General features: G+C 42.6%; 1 protein-coding gene across 11 annotated transcripts in view; it reads left to right on the top strand.

Moving 5' to 3' along the window:
- The window catches only part of RHOBTB1 (Rho related BTB domain containing 1), a 124,173-nt gene that overhangs the window by 73,861 nt on the left and 26,375 nt on the right, over positions 1 to 23,937 (top strand). For 9 of the 11 annotated variants that reach the window (XM_058696428.1, XM_058696433.1, XM_058696426.1 and 6 more), the window contains 2 exons: positions 11,476 to 11,677; positions 12,057 to 12,160. In XM_058696428.1, the coding sequence (XP_058552411.1) occupies positions 11,486 to 11,677; positions 12,057 to 12,160 (296 nt within the window). In that variant the 5' untranslated portion in view covers positions 11,476 to 11,485. Of the gene's footprint in view, positions 1 to 11,475; positions 11,678 to 12,056; positions 12,161 to 23,937 lie in introns of those variants that run through there. The other 2 variants (XM_058696434.1, XM_058696437.1) reach the window with 2 other exon arrangements.

Genomic DNA, 23,937 nt, shown 5'->3' with positions numbered 1-23,937 from the left:
ATCCTTGAGCAGTTTAATTCAAAGAAATCTGAGTTTTTGCTCCCTGAGTCTTTTATACCTAAAAATAGTCTTATGGTTCCCTTTACATAAATAACAATTTGACCAGATTCAGAAACTTGTTATTATGTCCTTTTTCTTTCGAGGCTCTGTGTTTTTCTACTGTCTTAAAGTAGTGTATTGGTGAAGTGTGTGGTCGTCCATATTATTATTTCCTTCTAGAAAGAAATGCCTTTGGCTGTTAATTTTAGAAGATGTTTTGCTAAAATATTTGTAAGGTTATTATACAGTTTTTTCTGCCACTGGTATTTAAACCTTTTACTGAAAATAGATCTAGAGTCTTCTTTTTTCCTTCTTCTCCTTTTTGTATTGGGAAAATTTTGTTTTATTAAATCAAGGTTTGCTCCTTTAGTTCCTCAAGAAGCCATACTATCCGGGGATTGCCTATCAATGGTCAGCCTCTTTATTATCTTCGGTTACATCATTTGCAGGTGGCCTTCCTTCTATACATAGTTTCTCATGTCTGGTCTGTACCTCATGAATCCATTTTACTACATTTTCAAAGCTCTTTATTGTTGCCATTATGCTTTTTAATTTGGCTCTCTTATATTTCACTTATACATGGTCTTTACTTGTCTTTTGCCTCTTTATAGGCTCATGTGCTATTAGTTTGTATACCTGCATTATCTTCTTTTGTGTGACCAATTACATGGTTCAGATATTTTTAAAGAAATATTTTCTTCTGCTCTTTCTTTTTTTTAAGTTTATTTATTTATTTTGAGAGAGAGAGAGAGAAAACGAGTGGGAAGAAGGGCAAGGGGAGAGAATCCCAAGCAGGCTCCCCACTATCAGCACAGAGCCTAATGCAGGGCTCAATCTCACAAACTGTGGGATCATGATCTGAGCCAAAATCAAAAGCTAGACACTAACTGTCTGAGCTACCCAGGCACCCCTTCTTTTGCTGTTTCTTACAGTATATCTACTTCAGTAGAAGACCTTTCCTTCATGTCAGGGTTTTTAATAGACCATATGTTAGCTGGTCTCTGTTTACTCCATCCACATAGAAAAGGATTCCTCTGGCCAAGGATTAAAGTATATTCCAAATGCTTAGATAACCTAGGCTGTGTTGGAGAGCAAAGTAGGGCTCTATAGTGACTCAGGAGCCCACTCAGTTCCAGAGTGGACAAGCAAAGCTATTCAGTCTTGTGCATGTAGAGACATCTGTGGAGGGTAAGATAAGATCACTAATGAGGGGGTGCCTGGGTGGCTCAGTCAGCTGAGCATCCGACTTCGGCTCAGGTCATAATCTTGTGATTCGTGAGTTCGGGCCCCACACCAGGCTCTGTGCTGACAGCTCAGAGCCTGGAGCCTGCTTCAGATTCTGTGTCTCCCTCTCGCTCTGCCCCTCCCCCACTTGTACTCTGTCTCCCTCTGTCTCAAAAATAAGCAAACGTTAAAAAAAAAAGTTTTCAATAAAAAATTTTTTAAAAAGACCACTAGTGCGGAGTGTCACTACTGAAGATATACCAATGGTCAGCCTTAGAGGTTGCACCCCTACCCCTACCCCTGTCACATTAACAAGATCAGTCACTTCTGTGGCAGTATCAAAACTGAAACAGCTTGGCTAAGCAGGCTGGGGGAGGAAAAACAAAAATGAGTCTTTTCCATGCTCAGTGCTGTCTACCTTGTACACCCTCAGCAAGGGGTGCTTACTGGAACTAATCCTCCCCTAGGACAGCATACCAGGTTCCTCATGACTTTCCAGTGGCTCCACAGCTGATTTCTTCCACCTCGGTCCCATGTCAGGTCAGCTCTCATTACTCCAGACTATGAGCATCTGTGCCCAAGAGCATCCTACTTACCTCCCAGCCCAGCTCTTTTCCCTGTGGAAATGAGCAGTCTGCTTGGTCTTCAGTGATGTTCTCACTTGGCTCCATGGAAGTGAATTTGGCAGAAATCCTTCCAATTTCTGGTATATGGTTACTCCTTAGCTTTATTCTGATACTGTTGTGGAGTCTGCTCTTTGTGCAGAGTAAGGTTAATTTCAGTGAGACTGTGTAGCAGGAGATCCAAGGCATGTATTCCAATGCTGTCTTGCCTTCAGGTCCAACCTATTGCCTCTTGTGATGTCTTTTAGGCATAGATTGAATTTCCTCATTCAAGATTCATTTATAAATCACTCTCCATAGGTAGTGGGTGCATGTACCTCCATTTTCCACTTCTTTCCCAGCCAATTAGTGACTCACCAAAAACGTTAGAAATCCCTTGAATGGGGATGTTGAAGTCCACAAGTTGATGGGAGTTTTATGAGACACTTACATGTGAATATTATTGAGATTCATAAATTGGCTGTCCCCACTAAAGCATGACAAATGATGACATTACTTTTTTTCCCCAATCAAATTCAGCCCTAAGCTCCACTGTGCCTATATATGGGCTCCCTCCTCCCCCCTGCCTTTTCATTTGGTGAAGGGGCCTGGTTCTTGGTCCCTGGTGGTTCCCATGGTTACTGATGCTCTTCCTGATGGGGAGCCACGGCTGGTGTGATGCCATCTGTCAAATACCGCTCTCATGATGGGCCACACAGATGTCCCTCAAGGTGTTCCTCTCACTGACTGTGGGCTTAGCCACATGCTGCTGCTCTCGAGGCCACGGGCTTAGTGATCAGTCACCAGAGATAGCTGAGTGCAAGTCTGCAAGCGGATCCAGGTGGAGGGTTTCCTGAGGAAGGTGGAATCGCTGTACTTTGATATCCCACTGAACAAATATTTATTGAAAGCCACAAATGGCCAAGGCATTGAAAAGACTTGAGGATTTAAAGGTGAATAACAGTCTCTGCTGTCAAAAATGTATAATCTTCGTGAGGTGAAAGCAACTACATACACCTATAAGCATAACTGCCAATGTGACAAATTGGAACTTGTTGAATACCCTAGGAATTCCTGGTATAAAGGAAGAATGTTTTCAGTGCACCTTCTTCTAAAGTGTAACTTATTATCTGTCTACTTTGCTCCATCTCGACCAGTTCCTGGTCCAAGCCCCCATCCTTCTCCCCGGAGAACCTGGGGGCATCCTAACCAGTCCTTCCACTCCCCACGCTATGTTCTCCACACAGCAGTCTCAGTGTTTGCTTTAAAAAAAAAAACATTTTTTAAATGTTTATTTTTTGAGAGAGAGAGAGCACACATGTGCACAAGTGGGAGAGCGGCAAAAAGAGAGGGAGGGAATCCCAAGCAGGCTCCGCACTATCAGCATGGAGCCCGAAGAGGGGCTTGAATTCACAAACCATGAGATCATGACCTGGACTGTTAACTGACTGAGCCACCCAGGTGCCGCATCAGTGATGCTTTTAAAAAGCAAATCAGAACCTGTTATTCTTCTGCCTACAACATTTCAGTGTCTTCTCACTGTACTTAGAACAAAATTCAGGTTCCCCTTTGTAGCCTAAAAGGCTGTGTGTAATGTGACACCTGCCTCCTGTCCGACCTTCCTCTCTCCTGTTCCCCTGCCCACAGCTCCAGTGGGCCTGCTTCCTTTCCCTCCTCATGCCTGGGCCCTGCTCATTCTTCAAGTAGCCAGAAAATGGGCCCTCCTCACAGAGGCCTCCCTCGTCTTTCCTGCAGGCCTCCCACCCATTATTTTCTCATAACACCCTTTCGTTCTTCAAGGAACTGAAATCAAGTCTGTGATTACAACTACCCGTTCCTCCCCGCCTGATTACGAAGTCCATGAGAGCAAGAATAGCACCTGGCCTGTTTCCCACTGCATACCTAATACTGTAGGCCTGCCACTCATGAAGCACTCAGCCTATTATTTCTTTAATTACGACTGCCTGAGCCCTAAAGGTGCAGAACAATTTCAGTGGTGGGTCAGGGGCATGAGAAAGGATGTCTGAGTAGAGTAGCAAGAGCAAAGTCACCAAAGGAGAGGTTACCTGGCCTATTTGTAGACAAAATCAACCAGAATGTCTAGAACGTAGCATACAGTTTACTTATGGTGGTTCTGAAAACTAGCCTGGATTTTTTATGTATGCATCTTTTAAGCTAAGTTTTTTATTCCTTATTTTTCAACTGGGACAGCATTTACTAAGGGCAGTGGATAGATAGCAACTTTATTTCCAATCCTGGCTCACCTTCCCCACTGACAAGTTTAAAAAAAATGGGGAGCATGATCTTGTGGACATCTCCATTATCACAGGGCTCTCGTGAGGATAATGAGTGGATGTTTTAAAAGGTGTCTCTGTATTATCTGTATTCCTGAACTTATATGCACTGTCCTTTCTGTTACTTAAACTCTTTTCCTTTCTGTTTTAATCAAAACTTTCAGTTGAAAAAAATATTGTTGATTTGAAAGGCGATTTTATGCTAGAGATATATTTCTTTAAACTTTTGATTTAGGGAAGCGCAGCCCAGCCCTGACTGCCTCTTTCCCAGATCTGGACCCGTTCTCCATTCCAGCTGAGATGTTTATATTATGCACAGAGCAGCTCCTGCCTGCCTAGGACTGGTGATTAAGAGCTCAGGATAATGAAATCTGCACAGTTGAAACTTGGCTGTTGGCTACAGTTATTATGCAACTCTTAACATTTCTCTTTTGTTTCTGTCAATAATATACAATTCCCAGTTTTTCTTTCTGAGCTAACTCTTCCAACACACAAAAATTTGTTCCACTAGTATTTTTTTTAATGACTAAGTTAAATTATTTCTCAAAGTTCAGACTATATGCTTTTCTAAAGGACAAGAAAATTTAGTGGTTGTGCAATAGCATTGTTCAAACTGTCTATGAACAGCTGAATGGAACTGGAAGTACAGAGGCCTTCTCTGGCCTTAGAGTTTTGTCTTTGAGTGGACTGCTCACCACACTTTGATTCAAAGAGCAGGCAGAACAAGAAACACAACACAGGTGATGGGAAGAGTTGGCATATTCCGATGGTGGGTGATTTGGAGCAATTAGACAATGCTTTAGTAAGATATCATAGACAAATGATAAACTTTCCCTGCCCACCCTCCCTAATATCTGAATTTCTCATGGTAGAAGAGACTCACACATTCACCTGGACGTAAAGAGTGGCTCTGTACTGGGGCGTCTGGGTGGCTCAGTCGGTTAAGCGTCCAATTTCAGCTCAGGTCATGATCTCACGGTTCATGGGTTTGAGCCCTATGTCGGGCTCTGTGCTGACAGCCCAGAGCCTGAAGCCTGCTTCAGATTCTGTGTTTCCCTCTCTCTCTGCCCCTCCCCCATTTGTGCTCTGTCTCTCTCTGTCTCTCTCTCTTTGTCTCTCTCTCTCTCTTTTTCTCAAAAATAAGTAAACGTTAAAAAAAAAAAAAAAGTGGCTCTGTACTAAAATGCACCTATCCAGAGCAAGCAAGAATATCTTGAGTTTCATCACCCACAGTGCCTCTGAATTATTGAATTACGGAGACAGGACTCTGATGGTCATTGAGCCATAGTGAATGTGTCTGACACTTCCTAAGAGCCTGTGTCTTAAGAGAGGAACAGGACACCAGGAAGGCCATCATCTCAAGGACTGAAAGTAGGAAAAAGTACCACCATTGGGAAGAGAAATGATTTATAAAGGAGATGAGGTCAGCTAAGTTCAGATTTGGCTATGTCACTATTCAGGTCATGGTTGTTCCTAGAAGAGGGTCACAAATAATGGGGGACCTATGGACCAGAATGAATAGTCAAAGAAAGCTTTACTAAAGTGGGGCATGGTATAGTCTTATATTCCAAGCCCTTTGGCATACCGTAGTACCCCAGAAACACTTGATGATTCATTAAGGGCATTAGATGTGCACTTTGAAGATACAGCCACAGGAAAAATAAAAAGTTCACAAACGACCATTCTATGGTTTGCTAATATAGGAAAAATGGTATATGTGTATTTGTGCTTGTGATTCATTCTCCCGGAACCATTTATGATACAGAGGAGAAAGTGAATCAGTCTGTGTGGAGGCAGGGCAATTAGGAAAGCTTTTTAGAGGAGGTAATATCTGAATAAGGTTTTAAGGAACGAATGAAGTTTTCCAAGCAGACAAGGAGTGGTAGAGGCTTGGCTGCAGGAATGGTATATGTTAAAGGGACTGAAGCAGCCAACGACATTTAGAATTTAGGAAACCATTCTGTGGGGCAAAAGCATGCCATCATGCCATCACTGCCGTAAAAAGTTACCAAAAATGTCATGGCTTAAAACAAAACAAATGTATTATCTTATAGCTCTGGAGGTTAAAAATCTGAAATGGGTTTCATTGGGCTAAAATTAAGATGTTGGTAGGCTGCGTTCCTTCTGGAGCTCTAGGAGAAAAATCTGTCTCCTTCCTTTTTCAGCTTCTAGAGGTCACGTGCACTCCTTGTTTATGGCCCTTGGCTCCATCTTCAAAGCCAGCAATGTAACATCTTCACATATCTCTCTGACTCTGATCTCCTACCTCCTTTTTCTATATGAAAGAACCCGAGAGACTACATTGGGCCTTCCCAGACAATCCGGAATGAGCTCCTTAAAGTCAGCCGATTAGCAACCTTAATTTCATCTGCTACCCTTTTTGCCCCATGCCATGTAGCTGAACGTATTCGCAGATCCCAGAGATTAGGACATTAACATCCTTGAGGGACCATTATTCTGCCTCCCACACATGCAATACAAGATGCTGAGGATGATGGTGAAGAGAAGGTTGGCGTGATCCATCAACCCTAGGTAGAAAAGATCATCCAGGGGCACCCGGGTGTCTCAGTAAGTTAAGTATCCAACTTCGGCTCAGGTCATGATCTCACGGTTCATGGGTTCGAGCCCTGCATCGGGCTCTGTGCTGACAGCTCAGAGCCTGGAGCCTGCTTCGGATTCTGTGTGCATCTCTCTCTGCCCCTCCCCTGCTCGTGATAACAAATCACCCCAAAACATGGTGGTTTAAAACAATAATCTGTACTTTCTCCTGATTCTGTAGGTTGGCTAGGTGATTCCTTAGCTGGGCTCACTCATAAAGCTTCATTCAGCTGGACAATTGGCTAGGCTAGAGGATTCAGGTAGCCTCACACTATATGGCATCTGGTGACGCCATCGGCAGGGCTGCTTCGGTTATTCTCACTGGGAATTCTCGTCCTCTGTGGGGCTAGGCCAGCTTCCTCAGGACAACCTCAAAACAGCATTCCAACAGCGTGAGGGTGGAGCTGCAGGCCTTCTGGAGACCCTGGCTCTGGAACTCACAGAGCATCACCACCACATTCTTTTGGAATGGGCCACGCAGTCACAAGGCTAGCTCAGATTCTAGAGGAAGGGAAACAGATTCTGTCTCCTGATGGGAGTTGCTGCCGTGCCCACGTTTCACCAAGCAGAGGCTATAAAGATAGGAGTTTTACTTCGAGAGTAGGATTTTGAAACTTGACATTTCAGGGGTAAAATGTTTCTGGATGACAACAATATCCAGCACGTGGCCAAGAGCATGAACAGCCCAAGTAGAGTGTGGGGAAGGTTAGGTGGAGCAGCCGAGAGGCTAGATGTAGGATGTGTTGCCCTGTGGACGTGACAAGAAGGCTGAGCTGGTGGTGAATGTGGACCTTCAGGAGAGACCTGAAGTCCGGAAGGTGACAGTAATCACGGTGTGAGCACATGGGGCCATCGTGACCACAGTCTCTAAGTTGATGGTAGGCACCAACACCCAGGGGGCAGCCACCCTGGGCCACCTCACCGAGTCCTCATTCCCCACCCACCACGTTGTCCTGTTCACTGGTCAGTTCTAAATAAACTTAACTGCTTCTGACATCCACAGTGTGCGGGTATGTCCTTCAACACTTAATGGTCAGCATCCATGTCCCGAGGATTCAGAAAAAGTATGAAATGAAGGTCAGGTCAGTTTTGAGTAAGATTACAAAGCTGCCGCAGTAATAGGTTACCAGTGTCAGTCCTTTCTAGCTCTTTCTTTTATACTTTCTTTGTTTCCTCAGATCTGTATCTAAAGGCAAAAGAGTATCTGCACTGATCGGCAGGGTTCGTGATGGTGAAATTTATTAACAGTGTTAAAGGAATAATATTTATTGCTCTCATTCTAGGTAAATGAAAGTCAGAAACCAGATAGTCATTAACCAGATGGTCCTAAGAGCTCATTCAACTGTAAGAGTGCTAAATATGAATAAATTACAGCCCATAATAAGTAAAGAAGGATAATATTGCGTATTTTTATAATTATAACTTTATTTATAAAGGATGAACAATCAGTTTACAATACATGTGTAGCATGACTTTGCATGCTTGGCTGCGACTTCTTACACTTAAAATAATTTTTAGATTACCACAAAATCAAATTTATACCCCAAAGAAAAGATTTGCAGTATTTGGAATCCAGAAAACCCTTCCTGGAAATTCCACGTCTGCAGTGAGTGAGCTGGGCTACGAGTGTTTAATTCTGCCCTGCCTTTCACTTCCCTTCCATGTTGTCCCCTTTGTACAGGGTTTAGCACCTTTGGCAGTCACTTGGGTTTTGAGCAGATTGCTAGAGATTAGAGGACCCATGGATGTTATTCTCACCCTTGACACAGAAATTCTTTTCAGAACTGTGCATGAGGTGTGTCTATAAATAAGTAACGATAGTTTTGTAATCATAGCCTTAATATAAAAGCAGGAGAGCTTTCATCCCCTTCAAAGTAGTCTTGTGTAAAAGCTACACAGCTCTTCCACCAATGCTGTCATGATTCAAATTATTTGGGGGGTTCCTTTCAGGGGGCTGCTCTCAAAGCTAGTTTGCAATCTGACAAGAAAACCAACTGTGTATTTTGTGTGTGTCTATTTCAGTTTTGACTAAATCCAAACGTTCCCCCGAATTTTAAGGATTGGCTCTCCATGGCTTTTATCCATCTAAAAAAATAAAATTCACTTTCAAAAGAGTAAGATTTTCCACCACTTAGGATGATCAAAATAATGTACCTTAGTTTCCAGAGTTGTGAAGCTCCAAACAGATCCTGTTTTTCTGACACAGGGTATATACCCTACAGTAATATCACCAGAAACATATCAAATTTCTTATCCACAACAAGTGTTACCATTTTTTATCCTAGAAGCTAGAAATGCCCCAGGAAAATATTTCTAACCTACCTTTCCAATTCTATTATCGCTTAGCTAACTGTGTCCAACTCCCACCCAGAAGTTTCCCTGCCTTCTTGAGGCAAAGTCAGCTCTGCTCCATCTTGCATTTATGCTTGTTTTTAACTGAATTACTCTGTGATTGCTCTATTGAAATTCGTCCTTCGTATAGATCTTCGTGGTTATTAAGTTTATGATTTCACGGCTAATCCTGGGCTTCCCCTGACTGTTTTGTTGTCCCCTCAAGGCACTCAACTCACCTTCAGCACCACGATTAGAATCCTGGGAGTCATGGGTGTGTCAGGTACATCAGTCAGTTCACCAAATCCTCACTACTTTAGGAGCCTGGTACTATAGTTCCCACTTAACAGATGCGGAAGCTATGGCTGAAAGTGCAAATGTCTTGTCCAGTGACAAAATGGCTGGAAAATGGGGAGAGTAGGATTCAAAGTCACATCTCCTCTAAGGCTGAGATTTCTCAACCTCAGCACTGTGACCGTTGGGCCCCAATTACTCCGTGTCGTGGGACCTGTACCTTGTATTATAGTATGTTTCAAAACATCTCTGGCCTCTCCCCCAACCCCATTGTGACAGCAAAAGATGTCTGCAGACTTTGCTAAATGATCTCTGGCAGGTATTGCAGGACCACTGATCTGATGCCAAAGTCAGGCTTTTGCCACGTTAGACTATGAAATAGGGAACTAATAAAACCATAGACTAGAATTTAAAAGAGATCAATTTGAGGAGTCACCACCTGTGGGTGATCATCAGAATTGGGGTTTTTCTTAAGCCTCTCTTTCTCCACCCAAGACCTTCAGAATCTACATTTGCTGGTGGGCACAGATATCTATTTTAAGCCTCTCTATGGTGTATAAACCACAGACAGGATCCTGAGACCAGATCCTGACCTCACCACACATCTGTTGTTTGAATCACTCCACTCAAGTCTTGCCAAATAGTCTCTAGTCTCGGGTTCAACACCTCCTGTGATGGTGTTACAGGAGACAGTCTCATGTTCAGATGGTCCTAACTGGGAAAAAGTATTCATTCTATTTCATATTCTTTCTTCTGTCTCTCCTTCTGTACTCTTAATCTCATATTATCCAAATTATCATTTTTCTCAAATCAGTTGAATTAAACAAACACTTACCGAGCCCCAGTTATGTATCAGGCCCTACTCTGAGCAGTTTCTTTACCAATATGACCACTAAAACCATTATTGGCTCATTAAAAGTGACCATCTAACCAGTTTTCTCCTTTTAACAGTTACTTCCTCAGAGTGCCTGGGTGGCTCGGTTGCTTAAGCATGCTACCCGTAGATCTCAGCTCAGGTCTTGATCTCGGGGTCTTGAGTTCAAGCCCTGTGTTGGGCTCTGCACTGGGTGTGAAGCCTACTTTAAAAACAAACTTAAAAAACAGTAGACTTCCTCAAAAGGGCAATTATAATTCATTAAAACCTTAGAATCTTCCATGGTTGGCCAGCCATCCAGCTGCTGCCAAGAAGCAGTCTGCTCTGCGTTTTATGGAGGTTCCTGACCCCCCCACCTGGGGAAGCAGAGCTCATGACAGCTTTTTCTCTTCCTCTTGACCCCTCACTCAGCAACTCTCTTAAACCTTTCTTGATGCTTTCAGGGAGATTCCAAACTAGCTCTTCATCCTGGTAAAATCATTCTTCACCATATGCTCCAGATTTCTTAATGAAAACACAGAGAGAAAGAGAATTAAAAAAAAAAAAAATACATTGCTTTATGGTGCCCCTTTTAAGAATATCATTTTTTATGAATTTGATTCATAAAATTCAAATTCATAAAATTTATGAATTTGATTCATAAAATTCAAAATTCAAAAAATAAAAATTCAGTTGGACTGTTGACTCATCGTTAAAGCAGGCTGATCCTCTCTGTTTGCACTTTTGAGCCTCCCCTAAGTCACCACGATGGTGCAGAGCCTGCAGGAAACTGCTTTTCGGATAGAGAGATTGGCTCGTTGGGAGATTGAGATGGCATGGTCACTAATATTGCCAAGGTGGCTCGTGCCCCAGTGTCTAAGGTTAAACCTGCAGGTAACCAGTGTCTTTGGTGGATCAACATGAGTAGCTAGTGAGCTATAAATGTGTGCCAGCACTCTCATTTGCCTGGATGGATTTTCAGTAGGCAGGTTGTGTTTAGAGAAAACCAAGGAGAAAATAACATGTTAACCGGCATAAACCGTTTGGGGTCAAAATAACAAGCCGGCGGTGTTTTTGCACTTGTGTGAGACATAAATAGAAAACTTGAGTTTCACTTAGGTTTAGTATGAAGTTCCAAACCTCTCGCTTATGCCTGGGCACTTCGAAGAAGAGCCCAGACAAGGGGGAAACGGCCTGAACCCCTCTCCCCTGTGATTGCTCTGTAACTCTCTTCTTCCAGAGTTTTATAAATGGACACTGACATGGACTACGAAAGACCCAACGTTGAAACCATCAAGTGTGTGGTCGTGGGAGACAACGCCGTGGGGAAGACGCGCTTGATCTGTGCCAGAGCGTGTAACACAACGCTAACGCAGTATCAGCTGCTGGCCACCCACGTGCCTACCGTGTGGGCAATCGACCAGTACCGAGTGTGCCAGGAGGTAAGACGTACAGAGTTTCTCTAGACTCCTAAGGGCACATCACTGCTATTGCCAGTCAGATTTGATGGCACATCCCCTGCTATTGCCAGGGAGTACGGGTAACTTGTGCATGCGAAAGAAAGCTTATGTGTTTAGTGCCACAAAAGAAAACAAAAGTAAAAAGCAAACTCGGGCGTATGGCTGCAGTTTCTTGAATGAGGAGGGTTTGGGTCACGTGATTCCAGAAAGAGAATTAGGACTTAGCTCAAGTCCTGTTAGATGCAATGACAAAACTAAAGGCAGGTGGGTCAAGTGAGGCTTGAGGTGTGCTGACCTGGACATCCTTCTCCTGAGGAGCCTCTGAGTGACACTGAGCAGGACTGCACTCTCTCTCCTGCAGGTCCTGGAGCGTTCCCGGGATGTTGTTGATGAAGTGAGCGTTTCTCTCAGGCTTTGGGATACTTTTGGCGATCATCACAAAGACAGGCGTTTTGCATATGGCAGGTAAACCAAGACCAGTGTAGTGTGTTTGAACCTGAATACAATTTCCTTTTCCAAACCTGCAGCTGCTTCATAAAGCAACAAAAGCCACGTCACATGGCCTTGAAATGTGTTGGATTCTGCGCTGTGTTTAAGAAAAAAGAAAAAAAATGTGGAATTGTTTTCTGATGTCAAGAAAAGCAGTCTGCCTTGACGCTAGGTTCCTCCCAGGAAGTCCCTCATTTGAAACAACCAGTGTTAGTCAAACTGGGACGTTAGCTAGAGGTTTCTGGTGTGCCCTCTGGCCCTGGCTGCTTTGATGGCAGGTTTCCTGAATGGTACTTTATTTACCTTTTGCTAAAATGTTTTAAGTTATTTCAGCACTCGGCCACCCCACTTCAGAAGGTCTCTTTGGTCTTTTCCTGACCGCATTAGCAGAGTCTGATGTTTTTCGCTTTGGGCTTTGTTATCTGAAAGTCTATTATTTTTATTTGAAGGTCATTTTTGAAAAGAAAGAAAAATATCTCTGAAATCCTTCACAAAGCACGTTTCCAAAATGAACTAAAGCACTAATGTGTATTTTACATTAAAAATCAAGCAAAATTCCAGAAGAAGGAAAAATCAAGTGAAATCCCTGTAGTAAATCTAGAAGGACATTAATAACACTAGGAACATGGTCAAATTGCCTTAGAATATTCAGCAACTTCTTCTTGCCACCATAACTTAAGGTCTTTCTCTCGATGAATGTGTTGTAAGCTATCAAAACCCAGATAAAGAGATTTTCTTACCTCTTAATTGTAAATTAACACATTTTATCGTAAGTTTAGAATTTAGGTGTCATGAATCAGTTGTCCCTCGTTAACCTCAAATGTCCTGTTACCTCGCAGGATTGGATTAGGCAGATACTCCAACCACATGAGTTACTCCTTGGCATTGAGATAATCATTTCTGAAAGCACCTCTATTCCTTTTTTTTTTTTTTAATGTTTATTCAGTTTTGAGAGAGAGACAGAGCACAAGCGGGGGTGGACAGAGAGAGAAAGAGAGAGAGACAGCATCCAAAGCAGGCTCCAGGCTCCAAGCTATCAGCACAGAGCCTGATGTGGGGTTCGAACCCACGAACCGTGAGATCATGACCTGAGCCGAAGTCAGACACCCAACGTACTCAGCCACCTGGGAGCCCCACACATTTCTCCAAGCCGGTGGCTCTCTAAGGCTCTGAGCAGACTTTTATTGGCATTTATCCAAGTGGTCTGAACCACTCAATAAACTGCTGAGAGGGTTTGCCCTATTCCTAAGAAGTTGTTCACACCCTTAGAGAATCTGCCACTTAGACCAAGGATGTTCGTGGGGACTCAGAAAAGGGCATCTGGGAAGTAAAACATCGATGTTAATGTCCCCTTGGTAATGAGGACTTTTGAGATTACTTTCCAGAGTTGTAGATACTTTTCCTCTCCTTGAAAATCCTGTTTTATCATTTCTTTTCTTTCCATGGTGTTCTTGATTATTATATTAGTTGCCACTTTGTGGTTTTTCTCTTGTCCAGTTATTCCACACATACAAACAATAATAGTAAAGTGCCATTTAAGGACCATGCAGTTGGATTTGTAATATCTAAAGCATCATAAAATGATGACTTTAAGCAAAGTAAGGATGGATGTGATAGATTTCTGTGGACATTTTGCACCCTCACTTCCAAACAGCTGTCCGAAGATGATGGGCTTATTGATGAGCTTACTGAAGGTTTTGGGTTTAGCTGCTCTGGACCGTTTCATGTTGCCACTGGAATGTTACACAGTTGAAAAGAACGAGTTTTAACTTGGCCCCGAGTTTTACTTGGTTTAATGTAACGCTTATCTTTGGGTAATACAAGGGCTGCTTCACTGTCATGTGAGATTCCTGCTTAGGATTGATTTAATGGCATGATGGCCTTCATAGATCTCACACTGACAGGCATCCACACTGGGCCTTGTCCAGCTCCTGATGTATCTGGAGTCACTTCACCACGTGTCATGCCTGTGTTTGTTTATGCCCAACAAAAATAGGCTGCTCTTTCATGTGACTGCATCAGTTCAGACTGCATTGTTCTGCTCCCTTGTCTGTAAAGCTCGGTTCTATCAGCTGTAACCTGTTCCTCCTTTGATGGAAACAGGATGTGTTTTCCAAGCCAAGTTTGATTCTCCGAATGACACAGAAGGGCTTCAGGAAACACTCCCATGTTTCTGGCCCAGCTCTCCGTGGGCCTCACTTTATATGCATGTTTGTACCTTGTATTTCCTCTGTCCTCTCCAGTTCTCCACAGCCTCACAGGTGTCCTGCCACGGACCGCACTACTGGTAAAGAACAAAAAGCAGAGCTGTTCTGCCTCAGCCTCCAGCATCTTTCTGTAAATGCTAAATATTATGCAATTCCACATTGATGTAACACCAAAAAATTGCATTTTGTGGAAAAGTCTGATGGTAATAGGAGTGCCTTTTACTTGATATAGGGTTCTGGCCACTGTATTTCATTGCTTTGCAAGAGCTGATCAATTTCTTGATGACTTCCATTTTTAGCTTTGTGTCATTCGTGAAGGAAAAAAATCCTAATTACAATTTATGACAGTCCATTTGGTTTGCAAACCTGCTTTTTGACAGATGTTTTTTACTGTACTTGGTGTGAATGACAAATCAGTGGGATGTGATATATTCTTTATACCTGGATGTATTTGGAACCTTTTTAAAATAATTCCTGTGATTCTTTTGGTGACAGTGAGAGAAACGAGAGCCCTACCAAGATGCCTTAGGCCTCGTCTTTGGTGTCTTCTGCCCCTAAGGACCACAGTGGTTAATAAGTTGTCCCCTCAAACATTGTCTGGTGTGGACAGGCTCCACTTGCAGTGTGGATCCTGTAGGCCACGGTGGTGTCGGTCTGCCTACTGGAATTTGTATAACTATAAGCAGAAGGGCGTTAATCTTTCACCCCATTTTTCAACCAACTGGAATAATAGCTCCGATTTATCAAAGGCTTATATGTGCCAGTCAAAATATTAGGTGCCTTGCCAACATTATTTCAGTTAATCCTTTCAGGAACCCTAGAAGGCAGAGATTATCTCCATGCTACAGGGGAGGACAGAGCTGAGTTCTTTTACTCCCGTAACTTGCCCAAGAGTGAGTTTCAGAGGCAGATTCCAACCCACCTCTGCCTGAATCCCAGCCCCCACTCTTTCTTCTGTACCAAGCTACCTCAGCCTCATTTTAAACAGATGCGGCTGCAACCCACCCCCACATTGACGAGCTGGGTGTCTCTTTGCTCCTCAGTATTTGTGCGAAGGCTTAGAACTGGAAGAGGCCTCACAAGGTCATCTAGGTGACCCCTTTTCTTCAGGAAGGGAAATCATCCATCCAAGAAAAAATGTTGAGTACGGGAGTCCTTCTGTGGATGGAGAAGGAAGGTGGCACAGCAGCCTCAGCACCACTTAACACATTTAGAATCCGTCAAACCCTGTCTTGTCTGGAGTGAATGACTCCAACTCTCGCAGCCTTTCTTCCCACCACCTACTTTCTATCCACTTTGGATGAACTTTTTCTGGCTCTTTTAAAATATCAAGAACAAAACTATACCTAGTAACCAGGACTGTGATCAGCTGCCCTTTTTTGGCAAGAAAATAGCCTCTTTTTAAAGTGGCGGCGGGGGTGGGGGGGCGCGGGGTTGGGGCTGGATGGCTCAGTTTGTTGAGCATCTGAGTCTTGACTTTGGCTCAGGTCATGATCCCAGGGTCATGGGATCGAGCCCCGCATCAGGTTCCACACTGAGCATAGGGCCTGCTTAAGATTCTCCCTCTCTCTCCCTCTCCCCTCCTCACACACACACTCTCTCTCTCCCTCTCTAAAATAATAAAGGGGTATCACTCTCAGTTTTTCTCTCAAACTATTATAAGAATGAAATGTTCACAATTAGGCACTAAAAAGGGAGACAAGGAGGGTGGGCTCTGCCTTTCAACAGGATATCTGGGCCCCTGTCCCTCTCGTATAGTCACCCCACACGTAAATAATTACAAATTTTATGTTTCCTTTCCTTGAAAACCTCCAGCATTGATCTGTCTCAGGATCGGATAACCTTCAAACACATCATAAAGCTTGTGGCACTGAAGGTGGTGATAACAACAGCTACAATTTAATCAAGGCCGGGCCTGTGCCTGATGTCCACCACTTCATTCTTGTGGTGACCCTGCAAAGTAGGCTCATTTCACAGTTGAGCAAACAGGCGCAGAAAGGGGCCAAGGTCAGTCAGCTAGGAAAGAGTAGAACTGAACTTTTCCTGCTAGTTCTGTCGGACTCCAGAACCCATACCTTCCCTTTCCACCGTGCTGTCATGGCTGGTGATGATGGCTGATGACAAGCTTACCTTAAATTTATCCCTAGTCCAGTCTAATTTGTATGCTGTTCTATGTGGACACTGAAGACCAGTATTCTCCATCTGTCACCAGCTCTAGTATGCCATTGTGCCTCGTAAATTCTTTAATACATAACAAATAGCTTAATTCTTTGTATAGCTAAACATGAGTGCTTTCATTTTCATTAAAAATAATACATCCAAGTGAACTTTCTGAGAGTGAGTAGGAGCCTTGGGTCCTTTATATGGCATGCTTTCCCCTAAAAAAGTGAACTTAAACATGCAGAACCTTGCCCTTACACCCCACAGTTTCTGGGCATATTTTCTGTTCGGTTGGAACTCATTTATTAATACAGATTATTTTCACACGCGGATTTTTCTCAAATGTTAGCTCCTATGAGAAGTGCAGTATGTGTTTTAAATGGTAATATTAATCAGAGCCATGGTTTCTGTGTGTCTATTTAGATAGGTCTAGTTTCATGCTGAAGGCACATGTAATCAGATACACCATGAATACATCCCATTTTGAATGCTTGGTTGAGGCTCTTTTAAAAATTCAGGACTATGGGTGACCAGTGTTTATGTGTTTGTCTGGGATTGGCTGTACTTGTGGTTAATGGCAAGGGGAAAAGTAGGAAATGTCTAATGTGTCCAGATAGGGTGCTTTGAATGAGCTCTTCTTGTCCCCGGCGCATTATAAATGCTGGGCCAGAAGTAACATTCTAATGACAATTTCAGGACAGCAAAAAGCCTGTTGGACAGTGAAATATATCAGGTGGAGGTGAGCCTGGGCCAGGACTAGGCTGAGGCAATAAGGCACTCACATTGGGCATAAAATATAAATAGTAATAACTTTTAAAAGATAGGATCACTAATTTTTTCTTTCTGCTTCAAACTCAGTATGGCTCAGTATGGCAAGGTTACTGGTCCTGACTTTATTTAATATTTTGATATTTTGTTCACCAGGGATTTATTTTGCCTTAATTTTGTTTTTTATTTGTTTGTTGTTTTTTTTAATATTGGGCACCTGGATTATGTAGTTTTTTGGCACCTCATTGAATTTTGCACCTGTGATAAAGGAGTCCTACTCACTCACAGGACTGTCTTCGCTAGAGTCCTGACCCCCATGGTAGACTTGAAAAGGAGGAAAGTTCACAATTCATGTACTATATGGAAAAGTAACTCAAACCACGCTTCTAAATGTGGGCACAATGGGATCTAGGAAAATTATTGCAACCTTTGTCCTAAAGTCCTGTGTCCTGCTGTGGCCTAAAGGTTTGCCCAGGTTATAGAAAACTGTAGAAAAACCAGGGCACCTGGGTGGCTTAGTCGGTTAAGCATCCGACTCTGGCTCAGATCATGATCTCGTGGTCCATAGTTTTGAGCCCCGTGTCGGGCTCTGTGCTGACAGCTCAGAGACTGGAGCCTGCTTCAGAGTCTGTGTCTCCCTCGCTCTCTGCCCCTCCCCCACTCATGCTCTGTTTCTCTCTCTCGAAAATGAATAAATGTTAAAAAAAAATTTAGAGAAAAAAACAAAACAATAGAAAGACTTAGAGGAATAAGTAGCTAGACCCAGAAACAGGAACCGTCGTTCCCTAAAAGGTTGAACTAAATTTCAGGTTTAAGTATGCCCACATATGCTGGCTATTCTGATGTCAGAGTTCTAGGGAGAGGTAAATCAGCACATTTTAGCCAGTCCCTGGATGATTATAAAGCAGGTGGTCCTCAAGGCATCCTTTGGTAAGCACTACTGCGGAATCATCATGATTATCATGCTCTTTACTGAGCCTCAGCCAAAAGGGAAGAATCTCTTAAAGATTAGAGACAAAGCTTTTAAGTGAAGGAAACCAGAGGAAAGGAACACATACTGTGTGATATCATGTCTATAAAATTCCGGAAAATGCAATCCATGGTGATAGAAAGTAGATCACTGGTTGCCTGGGAAAGAGGACGAAGAGGGAGGGATGGATTGCAAAGGGACACAGGAAACTTTGGAGGTGATGGAAATGTTCATGATTTTGATAGGGATGATAGTATTGGGGTGCGTACGTAAGTCAAAACTAATCAGACTGAACACTTTAAGTGTGCAAAGTTTATTGTATTTATTTTTTTTTAATTTTTTTTCAACGTTTTTTATTTATTTTTGGGACAGAGAGAGACAGAGCATGAATGGGGGAGGGGCAGAGAGAGAGGAAGACACAGAATCGGAAACAGGCTCCAGGCTCCGAGCCATCAGCCCAGAGCCTGACTCGGGGCTCGAACTCACGGACTGTAAGATCGTGACCTGGCTGAAGTCGGACGCTTAACCGACTGCGCCACCCAGGCGCCCCAAGTTTATTGTATTTAAATTGTATCTCAATATTTTTTAAGTACAAGTATTTTTATGAACAAAAAAATCTATTATGTCTGAGGAAATGTATGTGGTAGACAACATATGTTTTAATTTATAGAATTTAGAGTTAATTCTCACTGAAATACAAATTATTTGTGTGCACTTAGGGCAGGAAATGGGACAAGATCCTTAATAGAAGAGTATGGGAAACAGGATGGTCTTGAATCTCAAGACTCAATAATGAAACACTATCAAATTGTCCCCAAATCATGCTGATTCCCTTTTCCCAGAGATAAGCCCTCAGCTGTGTGGATCAGAGTCTGACCAAGTGGCCTGTGTCTTCGGCTGTGGTTATGTTTGTATCTTTTTCTAAGAAGATACATTGGACCAGGTACCCTGTGATAGCTGACCCCACAGTTCCCTGAAAGTTTTCTATTTCTCTGTTTCCCCATCAAATAGTAACCATGTGGTCTTTTGTAGTTGGTTCATTCTGGAACTGGAGGGTGCAATGAGAACCTGTGGGAATGTACAGATGACCTTGTCTGTTTTGTGCTCATTCACCTTGGCTGAGAATCAGGTGCAGAGCTGGACGAGAAGTGTCCTTTCCCTGGGTGAGGTAGCTGCACATCGGATATGAGGCTCCACTCCGGTTTGTTTCTCTGGACTGAGTCCCAGCCTGCCTGTCCAACCTCCTGTCTTGCTCCAGACATAACCCGATATTTTAATTGTGTATGGTCTGTAGCCTCTAGGCCCACAAATGTGCATTACACCTGCATAGAAATTATACTCCCACCTGCCTATTCTTTACCTACTTAATTACCACAACTATTCTAAGACTTTAGAATAAGAGGCACAAATTCCCAGAAGTCCCCTCCATACTCTCCCCCCAACTCCCTGTTACCTTCAGGATCCAGGTGAAATGTCCCTCCTTATGTTCCTCAGGACTCCTTGGCAAATCCCTCTCATCACTATGATCACACCACTTGAAAGTTGGCTCCTTCATCATCTTCTTCAGTTGTCCTTATGCTATGACTCCTACTATCTGTAGAACAGGAATTTTGTCTGTCTGCCCTATGCGTGGGCGTGGCACATAGTAAGAGTTTAATGAATGTTAGTTGAATGAGTGCATGAATCTGTCCATCAGTCTTGTACATGGCAGGCTCTTCTAAGGCATTTACAAGGAAATGCCATTGTAACAAACTCCAAACTATTTCACTAGGTTGAATTTTATGTTTGCATTTTTATAGTAAGAATCACAAATCATGTACCTATGTGAAAGTGACAAAAACAGAAAACACTGGTGCCTAACCTCTCCTTAATGAATGAGCAAATGAAAAGATGAGCTAGGAGATGAGCTAGACCAGGAGAAAAAGAATGGAGGTACACTGACCCACACCCTGAAACCCACCTTTTCTCCACAAATATTTTTAGATTTGTGAATTATTTTTGTAAAGCCTTGTTTGAAGGAGTATTCCTTTTTTCTTTTTTAATATGAAATTTATTGTCTAATGGGTTTCTATACAACACCCAGTGCTCATCCCAACAAGTGCCCCCTTAAATAGAAAATTACTTATGTCAATACTAACGATTTTCCAGTTGTAAGGTTGTTTGTCCTCTTAGTGTCATTTCCAAGATCCTTATAAGAATCGTATTTTAGGGGCACCTGGGTGGTTCAGTCAGTTAAGCGTCTGACTTTGGTTCAGGTCATGATCTCATAGTTCAGTTTGTGGGATCGAGCCCCACATTGGGCTCTGTACTAAGAGTTCAGAGCCTGGAGTCTGTTTTGGATTCTGTGTCTCCCTCTCTCTCTGTGCCTACCCTACTCGTGCTCTCTCTCTCTCTCTCTCTCTCTCTCTCTCTCTCTCTCTCTCTCTCTCAAAGATAAATACTGAAAAAGCTTTTTAAATAATCATATTTTTAAATTTATTTATTTATTTATTTATTTATTTATTTTAAATTCATTTGCCCAAAGATGAGGGCAGTAAGTAGAAAAATTGAAGGTGGATTATTACTGCTTTGTGCTTAACCAAAACAAATAAAAATGCATCAGACTAAATGCATAGAAAGGATTCAAAAACTTAAATGTGGTGGAGATTTGTAGATTGTGCACTAAAACACCCAAACAAGATTTCCGTGATGCCAGATCATCCGGCAGACAGAAAACATGCCGTGCTCTGTACCACCCTCAGCCTACTGTCCCGCACTGTCCTTCCTGCTCTGAACTGCTACATCTCATATTGTGACCAGAAGACAAAACATCAGAAAGCTGGAATTTCTTTGTCCAACTGAGCCCTGGCCCCAGGATGACTCTGTCCTTGAGAAACAACAGTGCCAAATGAGATAGCAACAGGACTTGATTGATGAGTGGGGTCACTCGTGTTCCAGGACCTAGACAGATGCTGGCTGCTGCCCAAACACTGGTCACATGACTAGGAAAAACTGTCCATTGTGGCAGCCCAGAAAAGCATTGATGGCCTCAAAAGGTGCCATAGAGACATGAATAATGAGGCCACTGGAATAGGTAAGGAGAATAGGACATACACATTGTTCAGTATATTAACGTCTTGTGTTCTGCCTTCTTACTACCTTTTTTTCTATTACTACTTAATAACTGCAAGCTTGACCAGTTGGGTCAGATAATAGCTAAGTGTGTTAACTTCTCATCAGTTTGTGATGTTTCTATACTATAACATTCTGATGAGGAAATATATTTCAGCACTACAGTTTTCCCTTTTACATTAGGTGGTAAGAAAAAAGAGACTGTTGAGTAATTCTGTAGTGTCTTCCGAGGATGATTCTGTTACTAGCTTTCAGCAGTTATATTTCAGTTAACGACATGAGCTGGTACACCAAAAGGAAAACATCTCTTGATGAGAATGTTCCACAATTCTTATTGGCTACAACATATAAAATATATCCTGTGGTGACTTTTGAACCCGTGATCATATTTGTTGGACAATAATTGGTAGTGTAAAGTTTACAGAACACTTTCACAGATATGTTTCTTAGTGAACCTTATCAACAGTTCTATCAGTAACTTTTAATATTGGCCATTCATTAGGTTTCCAAAATCGTTCCACCACTTTATTCTTCCCCTGGAACCCCTGTGTCCCCAGCCTAGATATCATCTGAAGGACAGTGCTGAATTACAGAAAGATAAAGCAAATTAGCAGATTGTCTTTTCAACTTATCACCTTGGCTATCTTTCTATCTTACTGATTTTTGTTTTTAGTGTTTGCTATGTTTTTTTTAAAAAAACAAGATGGTCTGTGAAATAGAGGGTGTTCCCTTCAGCCTTGATTCTGTGTAACACAGAAATTAGTGGGTTGAAAGTAACCTGTTTCTTTACATTTCCTTTGCTTCTGGAGATTATCTAACTCCATGAAGTGATCATTAATACATTATTATCCCAGTGTTATAAAACTATCCAATTAGATGGGGTAAATGGACTTTTTAGATAAATTCCAATAATTAAGAAATATATATTAACTGGTTAATCTCTGCTGTATACCAGAGATATTATATGGCTGCCTTTCAGCAGTAATTGTCTGAAGAAATATAATAGCTCACATAGTGTTTTCATTCTTTATTAAAACGTATTCCATAACTGACTTACTATACGCCTGAACTCCTTTCTTTTAGACTTCAGGACTGCAGACGTATTTGCATCTACGTCCTTTATCCTTCAATATCTAGAAGGCCTTTTTACTTGGTAAACAGTCATTGGGAGCCTCTTTTGTCACAAACGCTGTGTTATATATACACCATGCAAGAGGAACTAATAGGAATGGAACAAAGTCCCTGAAGAAGAAACTCAGGGTACAGCAGGGAGACAGCAACATAATAATTACAGTTCAGTGTTAGAGATGCTAAAGTACAGATGTCAGCACCAGGAACAAACAGGGAATACAGAATCACTCAGCACAAGTTCTCTAGCATCATCCTTGACTCCTCTTGGGCATATCCCACACGCGGTCCGTCAGCAAACCCTGCTGACTCTCCGCTGCACGAATATAGGGAATGCGGCCACTTCTCACCACCTGCACTGCTCCCAGGCCAAAGTCCGATCGCCTCTCTCGGGATTGTCACCTTTTCACTGGTTCCATCCTTCTGCCTTTTCCCCCTGACATGCCCCCTCCACCACCACCATCACTACCACCAACACCACCACCACCATTTGGTCAGCTCTCCTGTTCAAACATAAATTATGTTATTCTGCTTAAAAAATCCCAACGGTCCACCAGTTCATTCAAAGTAAGAGCCAGACCCCATGAGGCCCTCCCTACCTCGGTCCAGCATTGCCTTCCTGAGCTCAGCTCCTGCTATTTCCCCCCTCACCCAAGGGAGACAACCTGCCTTAGAGCCTTTGCATGAGCTGTTTCCTTTTCCACAGGGCTCTCCCCCATAGATAGCAGCATGTTAGCTCCCTCACCTCCTCAGGTCTTTACTGAAATGTCAGCTGCTCAGTGAGGCCCTCCCTGGTCACCTCATTCCAAAAGTATCTTCTGTTCCCTAATATTTCTGTCCTTCTTCCTTGCTTTATTTTCTGTTTGGCCCTTGTCACTACCTAACACAGCACCTAGTGTACATATTTTTCTTGCTTATTGTCTTTGTTCTCCACTAGAATATGAGCATGAAGATAAGCATGAGTGATTTGTATCTTTAATTGCTGTATCCTCAGTGTCTAGAAGAGTACCTGATACATAGTGCATTATCAGTTAATTTTGCTGAGAGGAATGACTGTGTATTACTATTGGATAAGTGGCATGGGACAAGTCCTTTTACCTTTATGAATTCAGAGAGGATTGCTGAGAAGTCTGGGTAAAGTCTCTTTACCCTTTCACTTCACACTTTCTTGTGTGGTGGAATGATCTTGCTGGTTTTACATAGTTTCCTTTCAAAAGAGTTAAGGAGCTTAATCCCGGAGACCTCCCATCTGGCATTCAGGCTGATATGGAGGCTTTCCTATATCTACAGCTAGTCTTGCTCTCAGGAGAAAACATGAACAGTACAGGAAGGAAGTACCTCCATCATTTCTCTTCAGGGAAAGCCAAAAAGGAATGAAAATGAGAGATGGTGTTGGGAAGGAATTTATT

This window comes from Neofelis nebulosa, chromosome 13 (assembly GCF_028018385.1).
Source record: "Neofelis nebulosa isolate mNeoNeb1 chromosome 13, mNeoNeb1.pri, whole genome shotgun sequence".
NCBI classification, from domain to species: domain Eukaryota; kingdom Metazoa; phylum Chordata; class Mammalia; order Carnivora; family Felidae; genus Neofelis; species Neofelis nebulosa.
The sequence above is the reverse complement of the archived record's forward strand: the minus strand, read 5'-3'. Positions and strand labels throughout refer to the sequence as shown.